At 46.3% G+C, this 23,838-nt stretch overlaps 1 protein-coding gene across 3 annotated transcripts in view; it reads left to right on the forward strand.

The window, feature by feature from the left end:
• Positions 1-4,991: 4,991 nt before the first annotated feature.
• The window catches only part of myom3 (myomesin 3), a 35,476-nt gene continuing 16,629 nt past the window's right edge, over positions 4,992-23,838 (forward strand). For 2 of the 3 annotated variants that reach the window (XR_005896826.2, XM_041067883.2), the window contains exons 1-13: positions 4,992-5,143; positions 6,258-6,384; positions 10,102-10,206; positions 13,912-14,068; positions 14,233-14,390; positions 15,201-15,293; positions 15,497-15,585; positions 17,015-17,059; positions 18,569-18,709; positions 18,790-18,951; positions 20,599-20,740; positions 21,972-22,171; positions 22,945-22,998. Coding sequence is in view for 2 of the 3 variants with exons in the window: in XM_041067883.2 (XP_040923817.1) it covers positions 6,278-6,384; positions 10,102-10,206; positions 13,912-14,068; positions 14,233-14,390; positions 15,201-15,293; positions 15,497-15,585; positions 17,015-17,059; positions 18,569-18,709; positions 18,790-18,951; positions 20,599-20,740; positions 21,972-22,171; positions 22,945-22,998 (1,453 nt within the window). In the remaining variant the exon portion in view is untranslated. The remainder of the gene's footprint in view (positions 5,144-6,257; positions 6,385-10,101; positions 10,207-13,911; positions 14,069-14,232; positions 14,391-15,200; positions 15,294-15,496; positions 15,586-17,014; positions 17,060-18,568; positions 18,710-18,789; positions 18,952-20,598; positions 20,741-21,971; positions 22,172-22,944; positions 22,999-23,838) is intronic. The other variant, XM_055503338.1, reaches the window with a different exon arrangement.

The following is a 23,838-nucleotide window of genomic DNA, read 5'->3' on the forward strand; positions in this document are numbered from 1 at the left end:
TATTGTGCAACTGCTTTTTGGGAAGATTATATGAACTTCTGATTAACAAAATTTAGCCCTTGATTCACATTATACAGCTGTTTGAATTACAGCAGACATTTACGGCCTAAGTTGATGAAAGGCGACGTGCACAGAGATCCAACGCACAACCCAACAGGTTCTTCAGTTTCCTGTTGGGAAATTAACACCACAGTTTGACCTCGTCAGACAAATTATAACAATCAAATAATACTAAACTGTGAGCAAAACCATGCAACTGTGTAAATAATAGTAGGTCAGCTACTATAATACAAAGTTGTCTCTCAGTTTCAGATTTATTGGAATAAATTTGAGACCATTCAGGGACTCCCAAATGGAGGCCGTCTCCCTTCCTCTTTCCTTCGCTCCCTTTTCCAAACAACTAAATGGGGAGGCGATGGCCCCATGTGAATGTCCAACGCTAGGGGAGAAGCGCTGGAGCCATGGAGACAAAGGCTTACATCACATTACATCACGGTACCTGGGTGGATCTGGTTTGATTCCTATTGTGTGCTTCATAATGCAACCGCTACCAGATACTAGAAGGAATATATTACAATAAAAGACTGACCTATAAAAGCAGGTATACCAGATCTAACCAGAGTAATTAATCGCACTACTGGCTCGAATCAAACACCTTTTTAAAGCTTTGTCAATGTCTGTGTTTGTCTCTAGTTTCTCTGTTGTTCGTACATCAGTCACAGAAACAGAAAAACAATGTTTCCTCTGACAAAACAACCGTGTCCTAGTGTAAATCTAAAGCACACTTCTCAGAAAATTACCTAAATGCTACAAAGCCACAGTTACAACAAGAAAAATGATAGCGGGGAAATTAATCCAGGCTTTCGAACAATACAAACAAGAAACTTTACATTATGAACACGTCAGAGCTCAGATTTACGACCGTCCGAGAGCAAACGCGCAGACACAGGGACAAAGAACCAATGCAACAGAAAACACAGACTCAACCTCCACAGGATATTACTTTGATAAAGACGGTGTTGACATGCAAACCGCTGACACGTCAAAGATAAAGCTGGTGCCTCTGTGTAGCAACAAATACTTAATACTTGGAGTTTTATTGAGTGATACTTCACAGCGTGAGGAAACACTTCTGCTTCCAGTTCCGTCCAGGTCCCTTGTATTTTTTTGTAATCTTGCTCTCTCCAGACATAATTAACATGGAAAATTAAACTCTGATTTATAAACAGAAACAATATTACAGGGCATTGGCTTAAATGGATACAGGAGCGCTGGTAGATGAGGTGTGTCAGAGAAATCCTATAATGAGGAGAAGTGCAATCAATAAAGATGCTTAGAAAGTGAGTGCGAATAAATCACTGCCAGGTTTATTTGGGTTTGTTTGTGCCCCTGATAAATGTTTTGTTTTGGTCCAACTCTTAGCAAAAACAAGAAAAGTTGTTTTTTTTAACTTGCATTGATTTCCCCTCTAGTAGAAGTGGCAAGTCCAACGAGAGACCTGCAGCCGTTTGACTCAGTCTGGGCGGATGCAGCAGTTGCAGTGTGTTCAACAGTGTGAAACTGGACAAATATGCTGTTTGTTCCATTCTGGCCTCCTGGTGCCCTCCATGATGTCCATGAGCATTGTGCTTGTGTTCTGCTCTTTAGGATCGAGTCACATGTGAGTGGGCTCCGTGCTCGTTGTGCAGAGGCCTGACAGAGGAGCAGAAATAAAAGGAGGCGGCGTAAAGCATGAGTTAATGTGAGTCCAAACTGGAAACGTACCAGCAAATGTCACCATGACAAAAAAAGACTAAAATGAATATTTAAAAAAGCAACTGTGTGTTGGGACAATTCAGGAAATTCAGCTCCTTTGGTTCCCAGCTAATTATTGAGATGTGATGCAGGCATGAGGAAGTCAGAGGGATCTCCAGTCGCTGGCAGGTTGGAGCTTCTCACCGTCTGGCTTTTCAGACAGGTGTCTGGAGGTTTTCCTGGACTGTCAGCTCTGACAGGTTCTCTTCTCTCTGTCTGCCAGAAGGCTGTCCTTCACATGGGAGATTCTGGGCTGAGGCTCGTGCTGCAGGAGCGATAGAAGGTTGAGTGGGGAATCGTAGCCCAATGATTCTGCACAAACACAATTTCAATCACAGCTGTGGAAGTGTGTTTGGCCTGGATCGATGAATGTATTGATGGCCTCTTAAGTCATCTATTGTACAGGCAGCACAAGTGAGAAAACCCTGTTTAACTCTTTCATAGAAAAAGTTATGAGCTAAAGGTCGAATGATTTCAAGTTTACTTGTTCTATTAAAAATACCCCGGAATAATATCTGATAAAATCTCCATTTAGCATCATTAATCTCCGTATGCCATGAAATGATGCTTAATATATATACAGAGAGTCACATCCACTACTCTTCAAACACTGGTGACAGGCAATGTTCAATTAAAGCATAAAACGCTTTGACGTCACGGCAGTGAGTCACAAGATGTAACCCTTCGAACAAAAACATCCACCTCGCTGCCAGACCAAATGACTTGATGAATTGAAGTCTGCATGTAATTGCATGCAATCACTTTTCCCCCTCCTTTCTTCTCTTGCATTCTAATGAGCTCTTAATGGGTCCTTGATTAGAAAAAGGCACGAAAACAGCTGTCAAGGCTGGCCAGGAAATGATGCATCATCTCTGAGACTTTGGCTCCATTAAGGTCTATTCGAAACGTAATCATCACTAGGTGAGATGACCAAAAGGAAGTTTAGTAATGTTTGGTTTCCACTGCTCTTTTTAGCCCTGAATCTGGGTGTAGACGAATGTGAGACAGGCAAAGGCACAATGGGTTTAAATGCTGATGGCATTCATTCTTATCTAAATAAACACAATAGGCAAATAAAAGGTCAGAAAAATACATACAACAAAAACAACAACATGCAAATCCTACATTGGGTCAAAAACATAATTGCGGTGACGGACCTGACTAAACTGAATCAAAATAAACTGTTCTGGGAGCCTGGTCCACGTATACCTTCATATCGTGGCCTCTGGCTCGTGTCAGAGCAGATTTACTGAGGTAACAAACATTCTCGCAGTCCTAAGTTACAGGCTTTCAGCCTTGATGTCTGCAGTGATTAAATATCTGACATCCCTTCAGATTTTGGCCTCTGGTTCACATTTACTGTAAATGTGACGGCAACTGAGGGAAGAAAACAGCATTTACTCCAGGTTGAACTGTTTACGAATGGTGGTGCATATTAGGACATTTTGTGCCGTGGGAGGTCAGATTTAGTCACAACCTGTAAACATGAAATGTTTAAACCAATACGAGCTGCTAAAAGTTTTCATGAGTGATATTAAAGGAAATACAATCTACTGCAGCTCTGTGGTCTGTTCCCTCTGAGCCGTTCCACCTTCTCTCACTTTCAGTTGTTTCCTGCACATTGAACCTAATGCGGCATCAGATAATATGACAGTCAGTCCTTTCCATGCGTCGGAGTCACAGAGAATCTGCAGCTCTTTCAAGGTGCACGTGAAAACAAACACGGGCAGCGAGGGATAAATGTTTGCCATACTGTCCCACCGACTCTGGCTTTTATCTATAATTTATGCGAGCAAAAGCACGGAGCGAGCGTGAATAGAAGAAGATCATTAAAGATTAATAAAACATGATAAGTAGTTGTGTGTGTGTGCGGCTCGCCATCTGTGTTTTACCCAGCACTCGCACCAACTCCTGCCTCGTGCTCCAGGTGCTGAGGGAAAGTGGAACCATTTTGATTTGCATAAATGGCCAAAATAAACACTAAACCGACGAGTTTGCCAGCCCCGCAGTAAATCACCAGCTCCTGCGAGTGCAACGCCTCCGCGGCCTTTCGGCGAAACGAGCCGCACATCTGCACGAGGACGGGACGGAACCGAGCGAACGGCGCCTGACGTCCCCGTCAGACCTCCGCGCAGTTACTACCTATTAAAAAGACGGGGCGCAGCTGCTTCCACGCGGGAGTTATTCATAGTTAGTCAGCAGCGACGCCTGATACGAGAGGACAGGCCTGGCGACTGCAGCTCGCATTGTGTGCTGATATTCCAGAGGCAGGTGTAGCCGCTAAAGGTCTATAAATAACACCCCCATCCTTCCAGGCAGCGCTGAGGCCCTGAGCGTTGCCTCCTTCCCTTTCACAGCCTGTCAGTCAGCACCACTGGACAAACACACGCAAAGGCGTGCAGCCATGACAACGCGTAATTATGATAAGACCGGAGCGTCCTTAAAACGCCCAGCATAAAAAATGGAAACAACGTTAGAGCGCGCACACAGAAGGGAAACTAAAAATAGACACACAAGCATCAAGACGTACTATGGATAGAAGTATACACACACACGCCCTGAATGAGCAGTTTAAATCAAACAAGTTGCCAAACTTAAATAAACTTAGATGATTCAATCAGCATGACATTTCATGCTAGTCCTTACAGTAGTAATTTATAGTTTTCCTTCTACCTGTGGGAGCAATAGTCATCTTGAATCTTTAACCAAATATTTGCATAAACCCACATGTTGACACCCCTCCTTTCCATCTGAAACATTTTAGGACAGAAGGTGAGCTAGTGCTGAGAGACCTGAAGCAAACACACACATCTTTTAGCATTGGGTTTCACACTGGCCATTGTGAAGCCAGTTGTTCTCCTGAGGCCGTTCCAGCTGTTCCTTTCAGCTGTTGGGGTCATTTGCTTTAGCCTCATTCACTGTACAGAAGCTACTGTGTGATCTCTGCTCTGTAAATCGATCTGGCTGCTGGCAACAACCTGTGTGTGTGTGTGTGTGTGTGTGTGTGTGTGTGTGTGTGTGTGTGTGTGTGTGTGTGTGTGTGTGTGTGTGTGTGTGTGTGTGTGTGTGTGTGTGTGTGTGTGTCGTGCTGGTGTCATTGGTCTATATTTACCAACTTAAATATGAGGGAGCATTGTGTGTCCACATACTTGGCGCTGAAGGACACTTTGTTTTCAGGGTCACCCTCACTGCTTCATCAAGGCACAGACAGACTGAGGCTGACGAAGACAGAGTCAATACAGAGCGGTGATCTAAGGAGACCTTCAGGGACAGGGGGACCAGACAGAGAGGAGAGGAAGTGGAGTGTTTCATCTCCAACACCCGGAGGAGTTCACCTGCATCTTTGACAGTGAGTGGGATTTCCACATATGACTTCATGTTGCTGTTCATTAACTATACAAGGTCACATGTAAGAATGAACAATCATCATTATATGTTTTATTAATAGCAATAATTTGGATTTGGTAAAATGCATCCATCACAGACTCTTTTCTTTCTTTCCAAAGTCTCCTTCAACCACTTGAAATTCCTAATTGTCTCATTTTTTGATGATAATTACCGTCTTGGGATTGAATAAAGCGAGCTCCTGCTGAGCTCCGTCAGCGCTTCTCCCTCTAATGGCTGCACCTTCTTCCTTCTCTATTGTGCTCCTCCTAATACACCAGAGCCCTGGGAACTCGGCCGTAATGCACTTAACGTCGGAGGCTAAAAACCGCAGCGCCTACAGAGGCGAGCGCCGCATTTTCTAGAACTCTAGGATCCAACATGTCCGAGGTCAGCGTCCATTAGCAGCTCTCAAACAAACAGGTGCTCCTGAGCCGTGCGTCACCAGCACCAGGGACATCAGCTGGTGGCGTTGGCTCCCCTGCTGAGGTCACTGGAGGAGACGAGCAGCAGCCTGTTTGTGTGCGAACGGAGCCGTCACTCAGGCACAACCTGATTCTGTTTGTTGGGCCGGTCATGCAGTCGGGTCCCCAGAGCCGCCGCGTGATTAACGATGGCGACGGGCGGCACCGCCGGCCTCCGCTGGTGAATGGTTAGTCGCTCCGCGAGCCACCGAGCGATGATTCATTTAGACTGAAACGAACCTCTTTGATTCAGACCCTTGGACTGAACCAAAAATAATGATGTCACCCTTAAGGGCACAACTCAACATCCTCAGGTTTAAATAGCGCGCTGCAAAACAACTGTACCCATCACTCAGCTCTGACCCAAGGGACTGTTGTTGTACGTCACCTTATGTTCTTAAATATTTAAACATGCTAAAAATACTGACTAGAGGCAGCACCTGCTTTTAAGCCCTGACTATTGATTTTCCACCTAACCTCAAACCAGCGTGTGCTGACTACTACAAAGACAATAGAGGAAACAAGCTGCGCTCCGGGCGGAGGCTCCGCGGCCTCCGGCGCCCGACTCTGTGCCGCGCTGCCTCCCACGCACCTCTGCTGCCCCTTCCTCCGCAGGTGCTGCTTGTGGTGTTGCCATGGAAACCCGGACGGTTACGCAGCGGCAACGGGAGGAGGAGTCGTCCCGGATGTCTCACGGCGTAGAGCTGTCCTCGCAGATCAAGAAGAGGACCTTCACGTCCAGGTGCAGACACGCTTCACTGGCCAGTCACTTATTTAAAAATAATTATTTTAATTGGTTTGTGATTATTTTGTGAACAGGAACACATTTGTACTGACCTTGTTTTCATGACCTTTGTTTTAAATGAGCTCTATTGCTTATTGTTTGATTTGTGTTCCTTCCTTCAGCTGATAAGCATTTACTAAACAGCAGCATATGGCAGACTAGACATTACAGTCAATCAGCTGCACCCAGCAGACCACCGGCAGGAGCTGCCAAGCACCACATATTTACCAACACATGTCACTGAGACCCACTTCAGCGCAGACAGGACAGTTCTGGGGTGAGCCCATAAAAAGGCATCAGCTTCGCTTTAATAGGAGATTCCAGCACTTTCAGGCTGAAGCGAACGCACACATGCAGCTCAGCGTTGTGTTGACGCAGACGTGTCATGTCCCGGGAACAGCAGTGATACCGGGTCATCACCTGTTTGCCTGTCTGTCATGTCCACAGAGGTCACCGAATCCGGGTACGACGTCTCCTCTGAACAGGATCCCAGGTCGAACCCATCGCTACATTAAAGTATGCACACATTAATAGGTGGAGCTGGACACTGAATGACTGTGGGCAAATATGTATGCAGTCACAGATAAATACCTCTGTGGTTCCTATAGTGATGATAATATCGCATTATCCGCACACGATCAATAGGTGTCAGGTTCTGTAAATAGCAGGCGTTTCAGTCAAACAGTGCTTCTGCCAGACCACGAACAAACACGAGCACCAGGGCTGAGCAGCACAAACAGGAAGAGTTCCATGAAATCAGCCGGAGCCAGTGTGTGTAGATGAGAAACGCCAACAGCTCCATGAGTCCGGGGTTTTCCCAAAACTCTGTCCTTGCTGCATTAACAGCTCACTGGACAAAACTATGTAAGAAATGTTAGCACTGGCGTTTCTAAAATAATCTGGTGAGGAAGCTAATATGATGCGACTTAACTCCAGAACAGCTGCCAAAAACAAGTATTAAATAAATGTCAGGTGGCAAAAGGCAAATGGTCACTAGCGTTTGAGCGAGATCTCAAATCTTCTGTTTTTTCATCTCTGTTGTGTGAGTGTTTGAGTGACTCTGGAGCGTTTGCGGCTGAGAATAGCCTCGGCTGGAGGAGCATATTCCTCGTCTTTTCCAGGGCTGCTCTCATCCAACAGGCCTCTGCGGTCGCGTTGCAGCTCCAAATACAGCTCACGGCAGACATCGCAGTGCTCCCGGATGACCCTGCCAGATCTAATAGATGGCACTTCTGCCTCGCTTTAATAGTCTCCAGTCAAATGTACCTTCATTTCCACGGGCCCCCTGCTGCAGCGAGTTATTAAATTAGGCTAACCTACGGGTCTGCAGTCTCCCTTCCAGAATAAAGTGAGCTGAACTCATTTCACTCCTTGGGGATGATGAAAATAAGCAATTATTCTATCAAGCACAGTTCAGGCAAACATGGAGGTCATGTCTTCCTTTGTTAAAAAAAAGTCTAAAGGAAAGAGATGATCTTTATAATTAGATCTTCTTCTGTGGGAGCACATTTACATTTATTTGCAGGTGAGAATGAAAAAAGTGGCCTCTGGGTGGTTTTAGGAAACAAAAGGAGATTTATGCTTAACAGACTGTACAGCAATGATTCCTTGCTTGTAGAATGACGACGCTACACAACAAAGTGCAAAGTTGTTGACAGTGATGCATTAGAACTTCTCTTCTGTATTTCCTCTTAGTTAAACTAGGGTCATATTTTGGGGAAGCCTGGTTTTAAAAGGACGCGACTTAACTGCCACGACTCTCAGCCCCTCGTCACACGGAACCTAAACAAAGACAAACACAGAAAATTCAAGCGGCAAAAGCAGAAGTTGTGCTCTGAACGCGGCGACGGGGGGAAATTTCCCGACTCGCAAACAACAGAAAACAAGAAGTCGTGTCAATTTGCATTTGCCATTGGTACGATGGCGTTTTTCTAAGCAGCGCCCGAGGGCAGATGTGAGCAGCACCTGCAGCTGGGGGGGCAATAGACACCTGGGTAAACACACACACACACACACACACACACACACACACACACACACACACACACACACACACACTTTGAGATTTCACTTTCGCCTGTTCCTTTCAGTTGAACCGTTCCACTGTGTGATAATGCACTGTTAAAACACAGGCCCGAGCAAACACCTACTATCTGGTTCAATCAGACAACACAGGGAAGGCATTTCAACCTCTAATGTCCCGTTCAGGTGCAATTATGGCTTCACCTGAAAACAACAAAGACCCCCCCCCGTTGTGGGGGTGGTAATAGCACTAAATGAGCCCGTGCCTCCCTGTGGGCCCAGACGCGTTCACACTGTGCGTCTACAGAAGCACATGCCCTTCATCAGGCAGCTACAGAAAGCACTGGCAGCGGGTTTGACTCTGAATCACTCTCCTGCACGGAGCCGGTGGCTGCTCGTGGCGTTCATTTTGTCTTCCAGCTGATGAGCTGGAACAAACGGCTCCGTCGCTGCTCTCCAGCGGAACCGGAGTCAAAACTGAATGCCAGGACAATTAAAACTGCCACCGTAGCGTGGGCGGCTAATGAATTGGGTGCAGAACCACTTTGCTCATGCTCACACGACTCGTTGTGACTATTTGCATGCGCTCGCGTTAGCAGAAAGTCTATCTCTGGGTTACGTAACGCCTGTAGAGACAACAGCATCTAGGTTTCTATAGCAGGGCGTGAATGGGGAACTGTGGCAGAGCAGAAGCTGCTGATGGACCCAGCATTTCATGCACTTAGAGGAAAACGGGTCAGCGCTAGTTCGGCACGGACGGCTAGATTTACGCCTCACAACAGAGACAACGCAGATTCAACAGATAAGATTCTGGGCTACAGTTCAGCGAGAGGTCCTAAAAGCGTCTTAGCATGCAGCTTTCAAAATAAAAGCAGAGATTATATGAAGCCTTTATGCCTAGAAGCTGTGTAACACAACGCTGACAGCTCTATCACTGTAACCAATACCTCTACAGAGCACTCATCCCTGTTTTGTTCGCGATTGCTGGCTGAAATTAGAAACCTTTACCAAAAAGTGCTGCATTTTTTTCTCCCCCTTATTTGAATTTGTATTGCTTTTGAATCCTGCAAATCCGGCCGTGTTTTAGACAAAAAAAAAGAGACAAATCCATCGCGCCGCACAATGAACCACACTCTGCGCTTCAGCCATGAGCTGCACACATTGACAGAGGGTATTAGTGCGACAAACACAATATTGACACCACATTTCAGCGAGTGTCTGCCTTTCATGGAGTCTCACTCCCTTTTCTCTTGTGTTGTTTTGTCAGATTGTTGGTCCTCGCTCGAATCTGTTCGAAGCTGTTTTCTGTCTGGTGCTGAACATAAGAGTTGGCAACGTAAAAACCAAATCCCTGGAGTGTTTGAATGAATTCAGCGTTGTGCGCTTGATGTTTGTCTGTGTGTGACATGCGGCCTCCTCCGCTGCTGGGACAGAGAATAGCAGAGTCACTGCTGCTTTCTAGTGGCAGACAGGAATTATGATCTGATGGAAAAGAGATTAAAATGAATGAGCGCGCTAATGCGAACACAGAGAATAAGAAACTAGCAGAAGACGAGTGAACATATCCATTTTTTAACCTTTGTCATTTGATGAGTGGGATGTTTCATGTTGATCAGCCTTTGTGTCACCCCTCAACCTTCTCTGGCTTCACAGTGATGAGGAAGCAGCCTTCTCTCTCCTCCATCCCATCATCCCAGCGGATGTGATGTCCGTCAAGGAGACGCTCAACATGGAAGGCTTCCCCCGGCACAGGACATGGTGAGACGGACACGCCCCACGTGGCCAACATCTGTTTAGTGTTTGGCGTTTTGCATGCATGCATCAACTCATAAGAGGACTGTGTTATGGGATGGAAATGAAATGGAAATCAGGGGTCATCATTTTTCAGTATGACTTTTCACACCTTAACAGAAAGCACTTGTGCAACATTGGCTAAAAAAAGACAAAATCAGAGGAACATCAGGATTATATTGCGTATATTTATTCCTGGTATAATATCCAGAATGTTGGTAGCTCCATGTGGACATTAGGCAATTAGCTCTAATACTAGATGTTCACATTAGGAAGAATTCTATTTAGGTACTTTTATTTCTCCGTCCCGTAGAGAACCGAGCTCTCAGCACTTTTCTCCAGAGGACTTCGTACTTTATTGGAAAGAGGAGTTGCTCAAGTTTCACTGATGTTTTGCACTGAAAACCACTGACAGCACATCAAAGCTAATGTGCTCCAGTGGCTGCTTTTAGCAAACTCATATTACACAAAATATGCACCGATGCCCATTCATCTTCCCCACGCATATACGTTACCATTATTATTTCTAGTAGTAGTAATGCTGTTTATTTATGATGTGTATGGTGCTTTGCTTTAAAAGCAAGTAGTCTGTGTCGTCCTAGTCTCAGATGCAGTAATGTTTAATGCTCTTGAAACACTCACTCAAGTCGTGACTTATCTTCATGTCAACAATGTACAAATGTCTGTTAACTGGTAAATGATTAAAGAAGTTTCCAGCTTTCCTGTCACACTTGTCACGAAGGCAATAAACCGAAATGATTCAGCTCAGTCGAAGCGCAGAGCGCTGTTCATTTGTATGGATAAAAGGAGCTTCAGACCTTCGTGGAGGAAAGTTTATTATTCAGTCACTCAAATCAACAAAAGAAAAACAAATTATTTTCACCACATATTTTCTAGATGAAATCAGAAACAGTCATAAGTCATCATTTTTAATAAATTACCTGCAGCCCTAAAAGAACGTTTAGAACTCTAATCACAGACACAAGAGTTCCTCCAGGCGCCATCATCCCAAAAAAAGTCAGCGTGACTGGACTTAATTTGCTGCAAGCACAAAGTATTTAACTGATTAGTGCGTCAGAATCCCAAAGGATTTGGGTGATGGCATGTATGAGCCATCCTTTCCACTTCAGAGTCAGACGACCTTGGATTCCTGCTCAGCTGTCATGCTCAGGATGTTACACATCTAAAATAAGCTCAGGTGGCATCTTGTGACATGATGTGATGTATCAAAATCATTTTTTGTGTGGGGTCACTTGTGCTGTCCTGCTAATGTCGTGATGGGATTGAATAGCTGTTGGGAGCTGCTGAGCAGCCCCGTTCTCCCTTTCATAAAGAACCTGGTTAGACTTTTCCTGTGTCAAAAAAGATTTGACATCTTTCTCTAAAACTTGTTCATCAGCGCCACATATAAAACAGGCATTTCCTGCCCAAAGCCATGAAAGGAAGCTCCAGGTGCCAACAGCAAATTGTCGGACACTCAAGAGGCCACAAGAAGCGCTGGAGGAGCAATGATGAGCAATGCTAGAAGATAGAAAGCTGGAGCTGGGGGGGGGGGGGGGGGGGGGGGTGACATCACACCCGCTGGAAACACAAAAGACAAAAGACATGTGACAGTAATGAGCCTCAGCTGCAGAGTAGTTAGTTGGCAGGACTCTCAGCCTCAGAGCTGAGAGTCCTGCCAACTCGGCATCTCATTAGGCCTCCTCTCCCGTGCCACCATCACATGATCAGTTCATCAGATCAGTTCCTCCTTTAAGGTCCCTCACCTCTGGATCAAACAATGCAGAGAAGTGACACACGGAGCCAAGGTTCACTTGGAAAGATAATCTGTGATGGAAAGACACAGATTAAATCTATTCCTGTGAAGTCTCGCTTGTTAACGGATGAGGAAGCGAGACGTGTGTGGATGAGCGTGCATTGTTTGTGTGGCTCCAACTGCACATTAGCACCTGATTAAATTCTCCACTTTCCTCCTCTGGTTCTGGGGGGCAACAAGCATGACTGCCTTGCCTTGGCAGGAGTGATTTGCTATTCTTCACACCAATAGGCCATATTACATATGGCTATTTAGACTAATAATTAGACCAGATCTTATTTTATTTATGGGCTTCCTCTGGTCCCTCAGCAATAAATTCATGCACACACTTACTCCCTTTTCTAAATGAGCTTGTAGCAGTAAATGTCCAAAACCTGTTTCCGCCTGGATGTGAGATTATGTGCAGATGAGCACTCGCCTGCATTTGCATCTACACGTGCTTGTGTTTATGTGAATGTTATGCATGCTCTCTGTGCATTGCACGACATTATCACAAGCATTTGTGGGGCCGTTCGTGCTCTAGTGGCCTCCAAAGCTCGCAGCGAGACTTTGTGAATATTCAAGATTTTGAATCTTTCGAGTTGTTTTGCGGCGGTGTGTGTGTGTGTGAAGCATGCGCTCCAATAATTAGGCCGTAGGGACTGTCAATCAAAGGATGGTTCAGGATGCAAACCCCCTCCTGGTGATAAGAGAGGGGAGTATTAAAATGCTGCGTTTAAAAGGCAGGCAAATCCAGAATTATGGTACTTGGTGTGGGCCCATGGCCATGCATAGGAATGAGACATGAAGAGAGATACCACGGTCCTGAGGACAAATACGCATATACGCAACAACCTGTGTGTGTGTGTGTGTGTGTGTGTGTGTGTGTGTGTGTGTGTGTGTGTGTGTGTGTGTGTGTGTGTGTGTGTGTGTGTGTGTGTGTGTGTGTGTGTGTGTGTGTGTGAACTGAACCATCATGTTACAGGGACCAAAGGTAAAATCTTCTGGTTAACAAAGATATGAATAAGAAATATAAAATATTTCTGCTGCTGTCTCAACCATCTTGATGAAAACAAAGTCGAGAATGTCACAACGTCTCTTTGAACTGTCCATTCCTAGAGAGGCGGACATCATCGTGTGAGACGTTAGCGTAGCAGCGCCTCATCTCTTCTCAGTGATAGGAGCTAGGCCTCGTGTTCCACTCATAGAAGGAGCAGCTTCTCCAAACCTTTAGGTGTGGTGACATGGGTCATGTGAACTGAGGCGTAACACTAACAAACCAATGGCGGAACTCGTCAGGTTTGTTACAGTTCCGTCCTCCAGCCTGTTGGCGGCGCTGTGGGTTTATTGTGCGCTGATGTTCTGTGGTTCTTTTCTGTTCAGGTGTGTCTCATGTCAATGATTTGTCTTTGTTGTGGTTGCTAGTGTGTCGTGGTCCTCATGTTTTACCTGTTACATTTCTCCAACCTCTAGCTCGTCTTACGTTTTTGTAGGTTTGTAGGTTTGTTAGTCAGTGTTCTGATTCATTAGTTCATTTCTTTTCTTAGTAGTTTAGATTATATTTATTCATAATTAAATGTTAGTCCTGATTTAAGTCCTTGAAAACCAACCTGACATCACTCCTTATTATTCTTGGATCTGAGCTGTTTGCTGTTGTGTTTGTGACACTGTGGCCTCCACTAATGGAGGTCTGGGATGTTCTGACATCACATGAAGCCTCATGTCTTGGTTAAAAATGTTTTCTTCAGCACAAAAACACTTTAAATGTCTGCAATAACAAACAGCTGTTCAACCCTAGTGCTGCTTTATATGAATCAGTTCTGAATGTGCCTCTAATTATTATCTTTGAGTCAAATACATGTGCTGTGCTCCACCAGGGAAATCCTGAAGGAAACTCTGGCAGCTGAGGAGGGGGAGTATCACAGAGAGAAGTGGACCCTGTTTGGGAACGAGGCTGAGAAGGTGGAGGTGGACGTGATCAGGAACCAGCATATGTTACGCACACGCATTGACAGAAATGCTCTTCGTACACAGGTAAAAACACAAAGGTGATGACTCATAATAACTGATGATACCTTCAAACCTATCTGTACTAACCACTGTACTGTACACATTTTTACAGTTCAGATGAACGTACAGAATTTACTGTCAGCTCTGTTTTGTAAAGATTTTCCCCCGTGAATCTTTTTGTGCTCAAGGCAAAAAAAAAGGCATCTTCCCACATGAAGTACCTGGAGCGTCTGAGTCACAAGGCTCCAGACTTCCCAATCCCTCTCCGGCCTCACACCGTCTGGGAGGGCATGACGGTCCAACTCTCCTGTACGCTCCGCGGCTCGCCTGCGCCGAAGGTCACATGGTACGACCTCCTCCGCACCACTTCCCGGCCGCTGATATTTAATTCTGAGACGTTTCTATTAATCGCTTCGCCGGGACACCACAGGCTGGTGTCATTTTGATCCAGCCTCCTGCTCGGCTGGAGTGGACCGGCGCAGAGAAAGTTTCAAGTCGCGAAGTTCTGACCTTAAGGGAAGAGCTACACCCGCTGTATAATAATGTCCACTCCTGATGTAACTCACCGCTGCTCTGAGCTGAAAGGATTAAGTCTACAGTTAATCAAATACAAGAACTAATGTTTGCTTAACTGTTTAATAAATGCAGATCAGATGTTACGGATTTATTTGTGACAATAAATAAATATATATTAATATAATAAATAAACAATATATAGATGGGCTGCAAGTCGTGAGCTGCTTGCAAAGAAGCCACACTACGCTTCTGAACCCTGACTCGAATATCGATCCCTGTATTAATATGAAATCACCTGTGTTAATTCAGGCAACGTGCCCAACTGTCAGCCTCGATGCTCGACTTGGACTCGCTGATGAAAGGGCCGAGCGCTCAGTATTCATGAGCCCGAGCCGAGATCCAGAGGACCTGGAGCTCACGGGCTTCGCGGTCCCACATGGGACCCATCGAGTCCTATGAGCTGCACAGGCGGCTGCCCCCAACAATGCCCAGCACAAGACGGAAGACGCGATCAAAGGCCCCGTTCACACGTTCAGCGAAACTAACGCTGGACCAGAGAAGGACGAGTGGGCGGCAGCTTCCACCACCAGCTTCAGCGTGTTGTTCATAACACTTATATGTCTTTAAATGTTCACCTCAGGTATAAAGATGGCGTGCCACTGACAATCTCTGAGCAACCGTGGAATTACAGCCTTCAGCAAAGATTTGGTCTCAACTCTCTGGAGATTAGAAGGTAGGTCATTAACAAAAACATGATTAAATATATGAACAGTTGGAAAAATATGCTTGTGCTGTTTTTCATGCTGTGTAGTGTCAACGTGGCAGCAATATGTGTATCAAAGGGGTTTTCAGCATAAACAAAGAAGCCACTTCTTTCAGATAAGGCCACTTCAACTCTCACCAGGCAAATACGAGATCCTCCATTTCTCTCTAAAGGTGCACGGCTGATGACGCCGGCGAGTACAAAGTGGTGGCCAAGAGTTTCTTGGGTGAAGCTATGACCTTTGCAGCACTCGTCGTCAACTGTGAGTAGCAGCGCGCTTGAAATCAACGCGGCCTTGTTGGAAAACTACAACGGATTAGAGTAAAATTGGTTGAAATATTCCTACTGGCGCCAAGGCCCGAACTCAAGAGTTCAGGGTCACACCTGATACTGGAGCAACGAGAGGGTTAGAGAAGCTGGAGGACAAACAGATTCACGTCACTGAATTTCTAAGAGCGTCAGTTTGACACCTTGTCAAGAGCTTGATAGCGTCACAAACCACAGCAATCAGATCACACACACTGTGTCACATATTTGCAACTTCCCATACAACTTTCACACAGATTGCTGTTTTATTCACGCTCGTTGCCTTGGACCCTCTTTAAATGATGCAGTCGTGGGTTTTGTTCGGTTTAATTACATGCTGGTGGAACAAGAAGGGGCGGGAGAACAAAAGTCAGGCTTTTAAATGGTTCGTACATTAGAATGTGTCACATTCCCTAAACTCTGAGTTATAATTAAAGGAACACTTCTGTTATCACGGCCATGAAAGGCCCACAATTTTATGAAATAAAAGAAGAAACTTCTCAAGCTGTATCACACATTTATTCCCTGCATCTGTTATTTAGGCTGTTGAATTTAGAGGAACGTGTCAGAACCTACACAGATTACTGACAGACATTATTACCTATTCATCAATGCAAAATCATCGAGCTCGTACGCTCTATAACTACACAACGATGGGCAAAAGTCAGGAAAGATTAAAAAAAAAAAATCCAATAACACTTTTCAATTTTTCCCCTTTTAGCACACACACGTTTCTAAATGCCCTTTGGGCGCTGACGCTGTCTGAGCCACAGCTGATAGTATATCTCCATCCTCCTCCCATCTCCATCCGTCCAGTGCTTCCAATCTCGTCGCTGCTGAAGTCAGCCCAAAGGGAATGGCTTCTATTTTGCATGGTTTCTTTTCCCACCCATGCTCTCTGCACCTCCCTGTCCCCATTTCACCAGTTCCTGCTGTGTATAAATGTGAGAACAACAGCGCCTCTTATGCAGAGTGGGTTGAAATAAAGCCGGCGAGAGCGGCGGTGACCAGTAACTGGGCCTCGCAGCGCTGTGATTGAAACAATCAAGATAATAATGCTTTTCCTTTGCACCTTTTAAAACCAAGCGTTCGGCGCCTGCCAGCGTTTCCCAGACGCTGTAGATCACTTTGCTGGTCAGGGCTTTAATGAGACACTTCAAGGGTTCTTCTCACCATCCATATTTCACAGACTTTCTGTCAAAATAGGTTAAAGGGAATATTTGATGTGACTTGCATAAATGTGGCGTTGCCAGGTTTGCTTTGCCTGCTGTATCTGCTCCATTGCTCTCTCCTCCGGTTTCACACTATAATTCTGCGTCTCTGTCTCCGCCGACCGCCGCCCTCCTCGCCTGCGATCTGTCCTGCTCTGCCGCTCTGCGACTCAGCACGCCGAGGAGCCGTCGCCGGTTCAGGGCGCTCGCAGACCCGGGGTAAGTTTCACGCCAGGGCCTAATGGAAAGTGTCCCCTCTCATTTCCCCTGCCACCCTTTGAAGTCGCCCCGCTGCACCAGTAAACTGCGCGGGGCTTTGAAGACGCGACGCCTCGGCGCTCTAGATGCTCATAATCAAAAGGTGGGATTGAGACGGGGCAGTGGGTTGATGTTCATATGTGGGCTAGAGGAGCAGCACGAGGAATACAGGGAATAGAAAGGTTGCAAACTGCATTCTGGATTTATTCCATTTTCATGTGTAGCACATCAGCTGTTTATTTACTCACAGGAGTGTTGCTCCTATTCTTCTATATTGACTAGTCTAGTTACTAGTCAATGGTGGGAAGGCGTTATCGACCTTTGAGTGTATTTACCTGACAAGGACATCTAGTGGCCATGTGAATGAAAGCTGCTGTATTTAGGAAGAGGAGGGCAACTGAAGCTCAGCGTGGATGAATGCAGTTCAGCAAAACATCATCAGCTAAGTCATCAGTCCACACTGGATCAGGCAGCAGATGCCTTAAAGTCATGTAGACAGCAAACGTGTTCAAACCTTAACAACAGCAGCGACACACTGTAAAGTAGAGGTGTGTGTTTGATTCACTGCATTAAAATAATCATTTTAGGTGTAATGCATTGCAAAAATGAGGTTTAGCTAACTTTTACTAGCGCGTAATAGCATCAGGCCCTGCCGGCTGTCAAACTGCGCTGAGGAATTACAAGCTGCTGTTTTTATCTAACTGATATTTGATTATCTCACATGGAGCAGATCACATTTTCCAATATGAATCACTCCGTAAAACAAAAGCATAACTGTGGTGCATTTATCATGATCATCATGGTGCTGAGTTCATCTGACTGATGCTCAGACGCCCGCCGTAGTCCGGACTAAGCGGAACCGGATCATTATAAAAACACGTGTCAGATTCATCCTGGCAACGGGCTGAGACAGGACCTCACGGCACGCGCGTCTCTCGCGTCCAGGCTGCGGCGCTCCGGTGCCTTGACGAGTGCGAGAGAAGCAGCTGAAGGAGGAACTTGTCAGGAAATCTCATGAAAAAGGGGGGAAGGGTCGATCCGTTTTTCCCCCCGGCCTCGGCTTTCCTCCCAGGAGGCTCCTCTCCCAGCGCTCCTCCGCTTTCCCATTCATTTCTGCTTTGCTTAAGGCGAGTCAGTCAGACACGCGCGTTGTTTGGTTTCACCCACTGCCACTAAAACAGGGACGCGCTTTAGCTGCATTCATTTGCATGTTTACTGCTGTTTATGTTTGTGAAATTGTACTGAGAAATGTTCGTGTCATCACAAACTCTGTTTCTTGCCTTCGTCCGTACGTATCGTACATCCTGTCTTTGTGTCTGCACAGCTTATGGTGCAGATCCCCCCCAAAAAAAGTCAAATCCAAACGCACGTGCGCTCCACCATTTGACTTTTATCTTCGTCACGCAGCCGCGAGGACGGTGAATGCACACTTTACAGCTCTCTCTCTCTCTCTCCCGTTTTCTCCTCAAGCCTCGCAGCTCGAACCGGAAGCCCAGTTCGGCGCCTCGTTCCCCGTGACGTGGGTGCAGGAGGGCGAGCGCCTCCGCCTGCGGTGCGCGCTCACCCGCGGCCCGCTGCCGTGGCAGCGGCGCGTCACCTGGTTCCGAGACGGTAAGCCCCGCCCACCGTGACGCGCCGCGCCCCGCCGCTCCGCGGAGCGTGTGCGTGAGCGCTGTGTTTGTGACGTGCAGGCGTGCAGCTGCATCAGTCGGACAACGTGGACGTGACGGAGGGCGACGGCGTGGCCTGCGTCAAGCTGAAAGCGGCGCACAAGGAGCACGAAGGCGTCTACGCCGCGAGACTGCGGACGCGCGCCGGAGTCCAGGAGCGCGCGGCGTTTGTGTACGTCCAAGGTCAGCGCCCGTCCAACACGTCTCCAACAGGTTGAAGTGTGACATATGAAGCATAGGATGCAGTGTCGACAGAAACTGGTGTGTGGTCTAGAGTTCTAAAGTGAAAAAGAGCAGGAAGCTTGTGAAAGGCTTTGAGCTTTTGCAAATAAGACCCTTATTCCTGCACGGACTTGAAGATGCTCTGTTCCTGCCATAATATCAGACTATTACACTAAAGACATATTTATTCATGGGCCAATTTGGACGCCTACCAGCGTGTGACAGCTTAGAATACTTAAAACCCAGAGTTTCTTGGTTTTTACACCAGCCTGACCTCACTGGCTACCACAGATCTATGACTTCACTGTAAAAGTTTTAAGTGGTGCCCTGCGATCAGGCGCTCATATTTTATCCACATTTGCTAATGGGCATTAGGTTGTGCTTGTAAATAGCAGTCAAATCATATCAGAGCCTTTCAAAATATAAATGTTCTCTCTCAACCCGCCAGCGTTTTATTCTGAAATGAAGAACGCGGCTCACGAAATGCTAAAGGGAAACCTTGAGAGCCCTGCGCGGGAAAAGAAAATGTTTTTTTGCAGACAGAATCATCGTTTGTTGTTGTTCTGGGCCGGATAAATGTTGTTTTTGTTGAAACCTTGACAAAAAACACAATTTGTATTCACAGCAATTTGGCTCTGCTTTCATTTCCTGTCAGATCCATACAAGGAGATTGCACCATCCGTCAAACTGTTGTGCGGCAGAGGACTTGTTACCTTTGTTCAGTGAAACCATACATTCTTTGCAGGCGTCGGGTGTTTTTCTTGTACGTTCCTGCATCCGTATAGACCCGAGAATAACTTACTTGACTCATTGGACCTTTGAATCCTGTCAGTGCAGCGTGTGTGTGTTTGTGTGTGTGTGTGTTATAATAAAGCCCAGTACACACTGTACATAATGTACCCAGGGAGTCACAGTCACAGTTGCGAGCTGCAACACACACACACACACACACACACACACACACACACACACACACACACACACACACACACACACACACACACACACATTCTAATCCTAAAACCTTACACTTAGAACTTGTTTTTTTTTTACCAGGTCTGGAAGTAGTAATTAGTGAATCGCCTTCCTCCGCTGCGTGTTTGTTTTCTCCTTCATCCAGCTGTCATGTTTGCATTACAAATAGGAGGTACAGGGGAGCAGCATGAATGGAGGGGGGGGGGGGCTGAGGAGGCAAACCTAAAACAGGAAAGGAGAGACCTTGATGTTTACTTGCGTCTTTTGTTTAGAAAGAAAATCTATTCCTAGCCTCCAGAAACAGATCCAGGATCGTGTCACATCCTATTACTCCAATCCACTTAGCATAATTTTCTCATTTCTTTTTCTCCCTTCTCTCTGTCACATCACATCCATTGGTTGTGATCATATAGTGTGTCTGTTGTGTCGTGTAGGACTACGACTATTTGCCGGTTTATTGTTTTGTTTCTAAAGTCTCAGAAGCTGCTGTAAAGTTTATGGAACAGATATTGAGGCAAAGTCTATCGCTTCATTCTGTGACCAGATGATGCTGATTTCATTCCTGGCCCTTTTCAGATCCCACATTCTTAGTTTTTCCTCTTTCCTCCTATCTGTGTCGTCGTTCCCACTCAGACGCCTCCGCTGCCGTCCTAGGAGGTCCTGCGTCGCCTCTCGCCGTCCAGGTGTCTGACGTCAACAGGGACTTCGTCTTCCTCACCTGGCAGCCGCCCAGTGCTGACGGGGCCTCGCCTGTGCAGGGCTATTATGTGGAGAGGTGAGGAGGCAGAGAGACTTCATCAAAAGCATCACTTGGTGGCCAGAAACAGAGAATGCAAAGTCCCTCTCCTCCTTGTTTCATACTTTTTCATGAAAAATATAGAACAGTAGATCTTTAACTGATTGTTATTATCAATTGATTTATTGCTCCTTTACAGCTCTCTCTATGCTGAACCAGGGATTTTCAATATTTTTAAATGGTTCCTATAAAACAAATATGTTATGCATTTGTAAAAGGAGAATATTGATAAACAGCTATAAACAGTGCACTTGCATTGATTTAACTCCCATAAAAATGTTTATGTTAGCTGATATTTACAGCCAGTTCCCATAGGAGAGGGACCACAGAGCCCCACCTCGTCCTGGTGGGTACAGAAATTGGACTGGAGGAGATTAAGGTGGTGCTGGTGGTTAATATCCACTTGGCAGCGTTCACATGAGATGGATGGTTTACATGGTAATTATCAGCCTTTAACAGTGTGTTAACAGCAGAGTCAAAGACTCCTGGAGAAAAACAGCTGCACTTATCACCAACACCGATCAATCAGGACCGTCCTGTGTGTGTGTGTGTGTGTGTGTGTGTGTGTGTGTGTGTGTGTGTGTGTGTGTGTGTGTGTGTGTGGTGTGTGTGTGTGTGTGTGTGTGTGTGTGTGTGTGTGTGTGTGTGTGTGTGTGTGTGTGTGTGTGTGTGTGTGTGTCTCCATTATCCTGTTTATTATTGTCAAATGAGAATCAAGTGTTGATACTGTGTATGTTTATTTATTATGTGTAAAACTGGTAAATGTTATTGTGTTACTGAGTGAGGAAGGAAGGATGCACGATAGCTTCCAGTTCCCTAGCAACCCTCGTGTGCTTGGACTCTACTCTGTTCTCTCTTTGTTGACTGCCAAGTGGCAACAGTTTGTTGTCCATGTTGTCTTGGTCTACTTTGAAGCAATCATGTTGTACTGTGTTGGGAGGCCCATTATTTCCCCATTATGATCCCAATCATACACTTTGTGGGGTATTTTTGGATGTGTTGCCGTGGAGGCTACTATGCGTTACCAGTGATGTTGTACAGTACTGTTGTACAGCAGAGGCTGCACATAAAGTGGATCCAACAACGTTCATTCGCTGCTTTACTGTTTTTTACACAATTGTTTGTTCCCTTCTTTCTTTTAATGTGGAAATAGGCTGCAGCACAGTTGTAGTATTGACTCCTCTTTTATTACTGCCTCTGTCTCTCTCAGATGTGTCGCTGGTCAGAGCGAGTGGGTTCGCTGCAACACGCGCGTTCAGAGGACGTGCCACTACCCTGTGTTCGGGCTGCAGGAAGGAGCTCTGTACCAGTTCAGAGTCCGCGCTGTGAACCAGGCCGGGGCTGGACGCCCCTCCATGGCCACGGAGCCCGTCCTCACCGCAGACCCCCTGGAGCACACCCGGACCACGGGTACCACAGCACCCCCCGCTGGCCTGTACACACAGTAAACACCGCAAATCACTTACTGGAGCTAGTTTGAAGATTAAAATGTAGCCACGACTACACATCTGCTGTGTCGAGTATATCATCCCAGTGATGAGTAATGATTGTAGACGCTCACATCTACACGTCTTCCTTCCCGCGGCCCTTCGGCCTCATACACTTCAATCCGCTCAGTGACCTGTTGTGACTCGGAGCATCTGCGTCGCTCACATTTCTCTCTTCTCATTCTGAGACGTCTCCTTCCATTTGTCACTCATCGGCGCCTGTTACCTCAGGCGGCGTCAGCCACTCGCTCTGGCTGTTAATTCGCCTCGTCCGCGAACAAATCGGCACCACCGGGAGAAACCGGCATCAGTGTGCAGATGAGGGTCTGATTTTACGCAGCCGCAGCTTTTAGCCGCCGTTGCTGCAGCAGCTAATGGATGCTGGAACGGTGCATTTGCTGTCAGTAAAGGCTACGTTTAAGGCTGTAGGCTTCGCAGAACACTCAGAGCAGATCTTCACATGTATCATGGAGCGTGTGTAGATTAGAGGGGGGGTAGATGGGCTCTGGTCCTGATGTGGCCCATTAAACACAGATCAAGGACAGTCAGAAGGTCGCCCTGCCTCTGGCCTGCTCACCGCTCCTCCACGTTGCTGTCTCTGTTTCTGGATCGTGTGCATTAGCACTAATTGTATTATCACACACTCTCCCGTGACTTCATTACCCTGATGCCACTTACTCTCTCTCCCTTTCTTAGTGGTCAGAGTTGACGCAGGATGGACGATCGCCATCACCAAAGACGAACTGGAGGGTATGAATCCTGCGTTTTGCGGTTCCTATGAAAGAAACATGACGTGTGATCGTTTCCAGTCCTGATTTTAAACTGCATCTCTGTTTCACTGGGTGCTGCCGCCTCCGCCCGTAGGTTGCCTGGGGCCCGTGGCCTAATGCTTCTTCATATTATATTTAACAGCGAAGTGCAGTAATTGTATGGCTCAGCCAACGAGCGTTTGTTCCATTTTCAGGAGTGAAAGGAATGAACACTCCCTGGTGGTGTGCTGGTAAATGCGCATAATGGCCCGAGGAGGTGTGGATGCCTGTGAAGGGGGCTGATAACCTTGGAAATGCAACTGGCAGACAGGCAGAGATAAAAAGAACAGGCGGAGGAACAGCGATAGTGATGCTTCTCTATTGTGTCTGCAGCGTTTGGAGAGCGTGTGTACGCGTGAATGAGACGCCTTTATTAGTGACGCAGCCATGAAAGAGAAGAGAAAATAAAAACAAACCGCATCAATGAGCCCAGAGAATAAGAACACGTCTTTCCACAGCTGTTAATCATAAATCTGAATGAATTCATAAATAGTTGTGTCTGCGAACACATTTTTATTTATAGTGTCCACATGAAAAAAAGGCAGGATTGTATCAGGCAGCCTTATTTTTAGGTTCCAGATGAACCGAACTCTGGCCCAAACGTCTTCTGGGTTTGTCCTGCGACATGTTTTGATCTGTGCTCTGCTCCCTCTCCTTCACCGGTCGGATGAAACATACTCCGTCTTGGGCTGTCAGTGTAAGTGTGCTGACGCAGGCTAATTTCATAGAGCACATTCTCTGGTGGAAGTTTGAGGAACAGAGGTTGAATCTAGTCCATTGT

Source organism: Betta splendens, chromosome 16 (assembly GCF_900634795.4).
Source record: "Betta splendens chromosome 16, fBetSpl5.4, whole genome shotgun sequence".
NCBI classification, from domain to species: domain Eukaryota; kingdom Metazoa; phylum Chordata; class Actinopteri; order Anabantiformes; family Osphronemidae; genus Betta; species Betta splendens.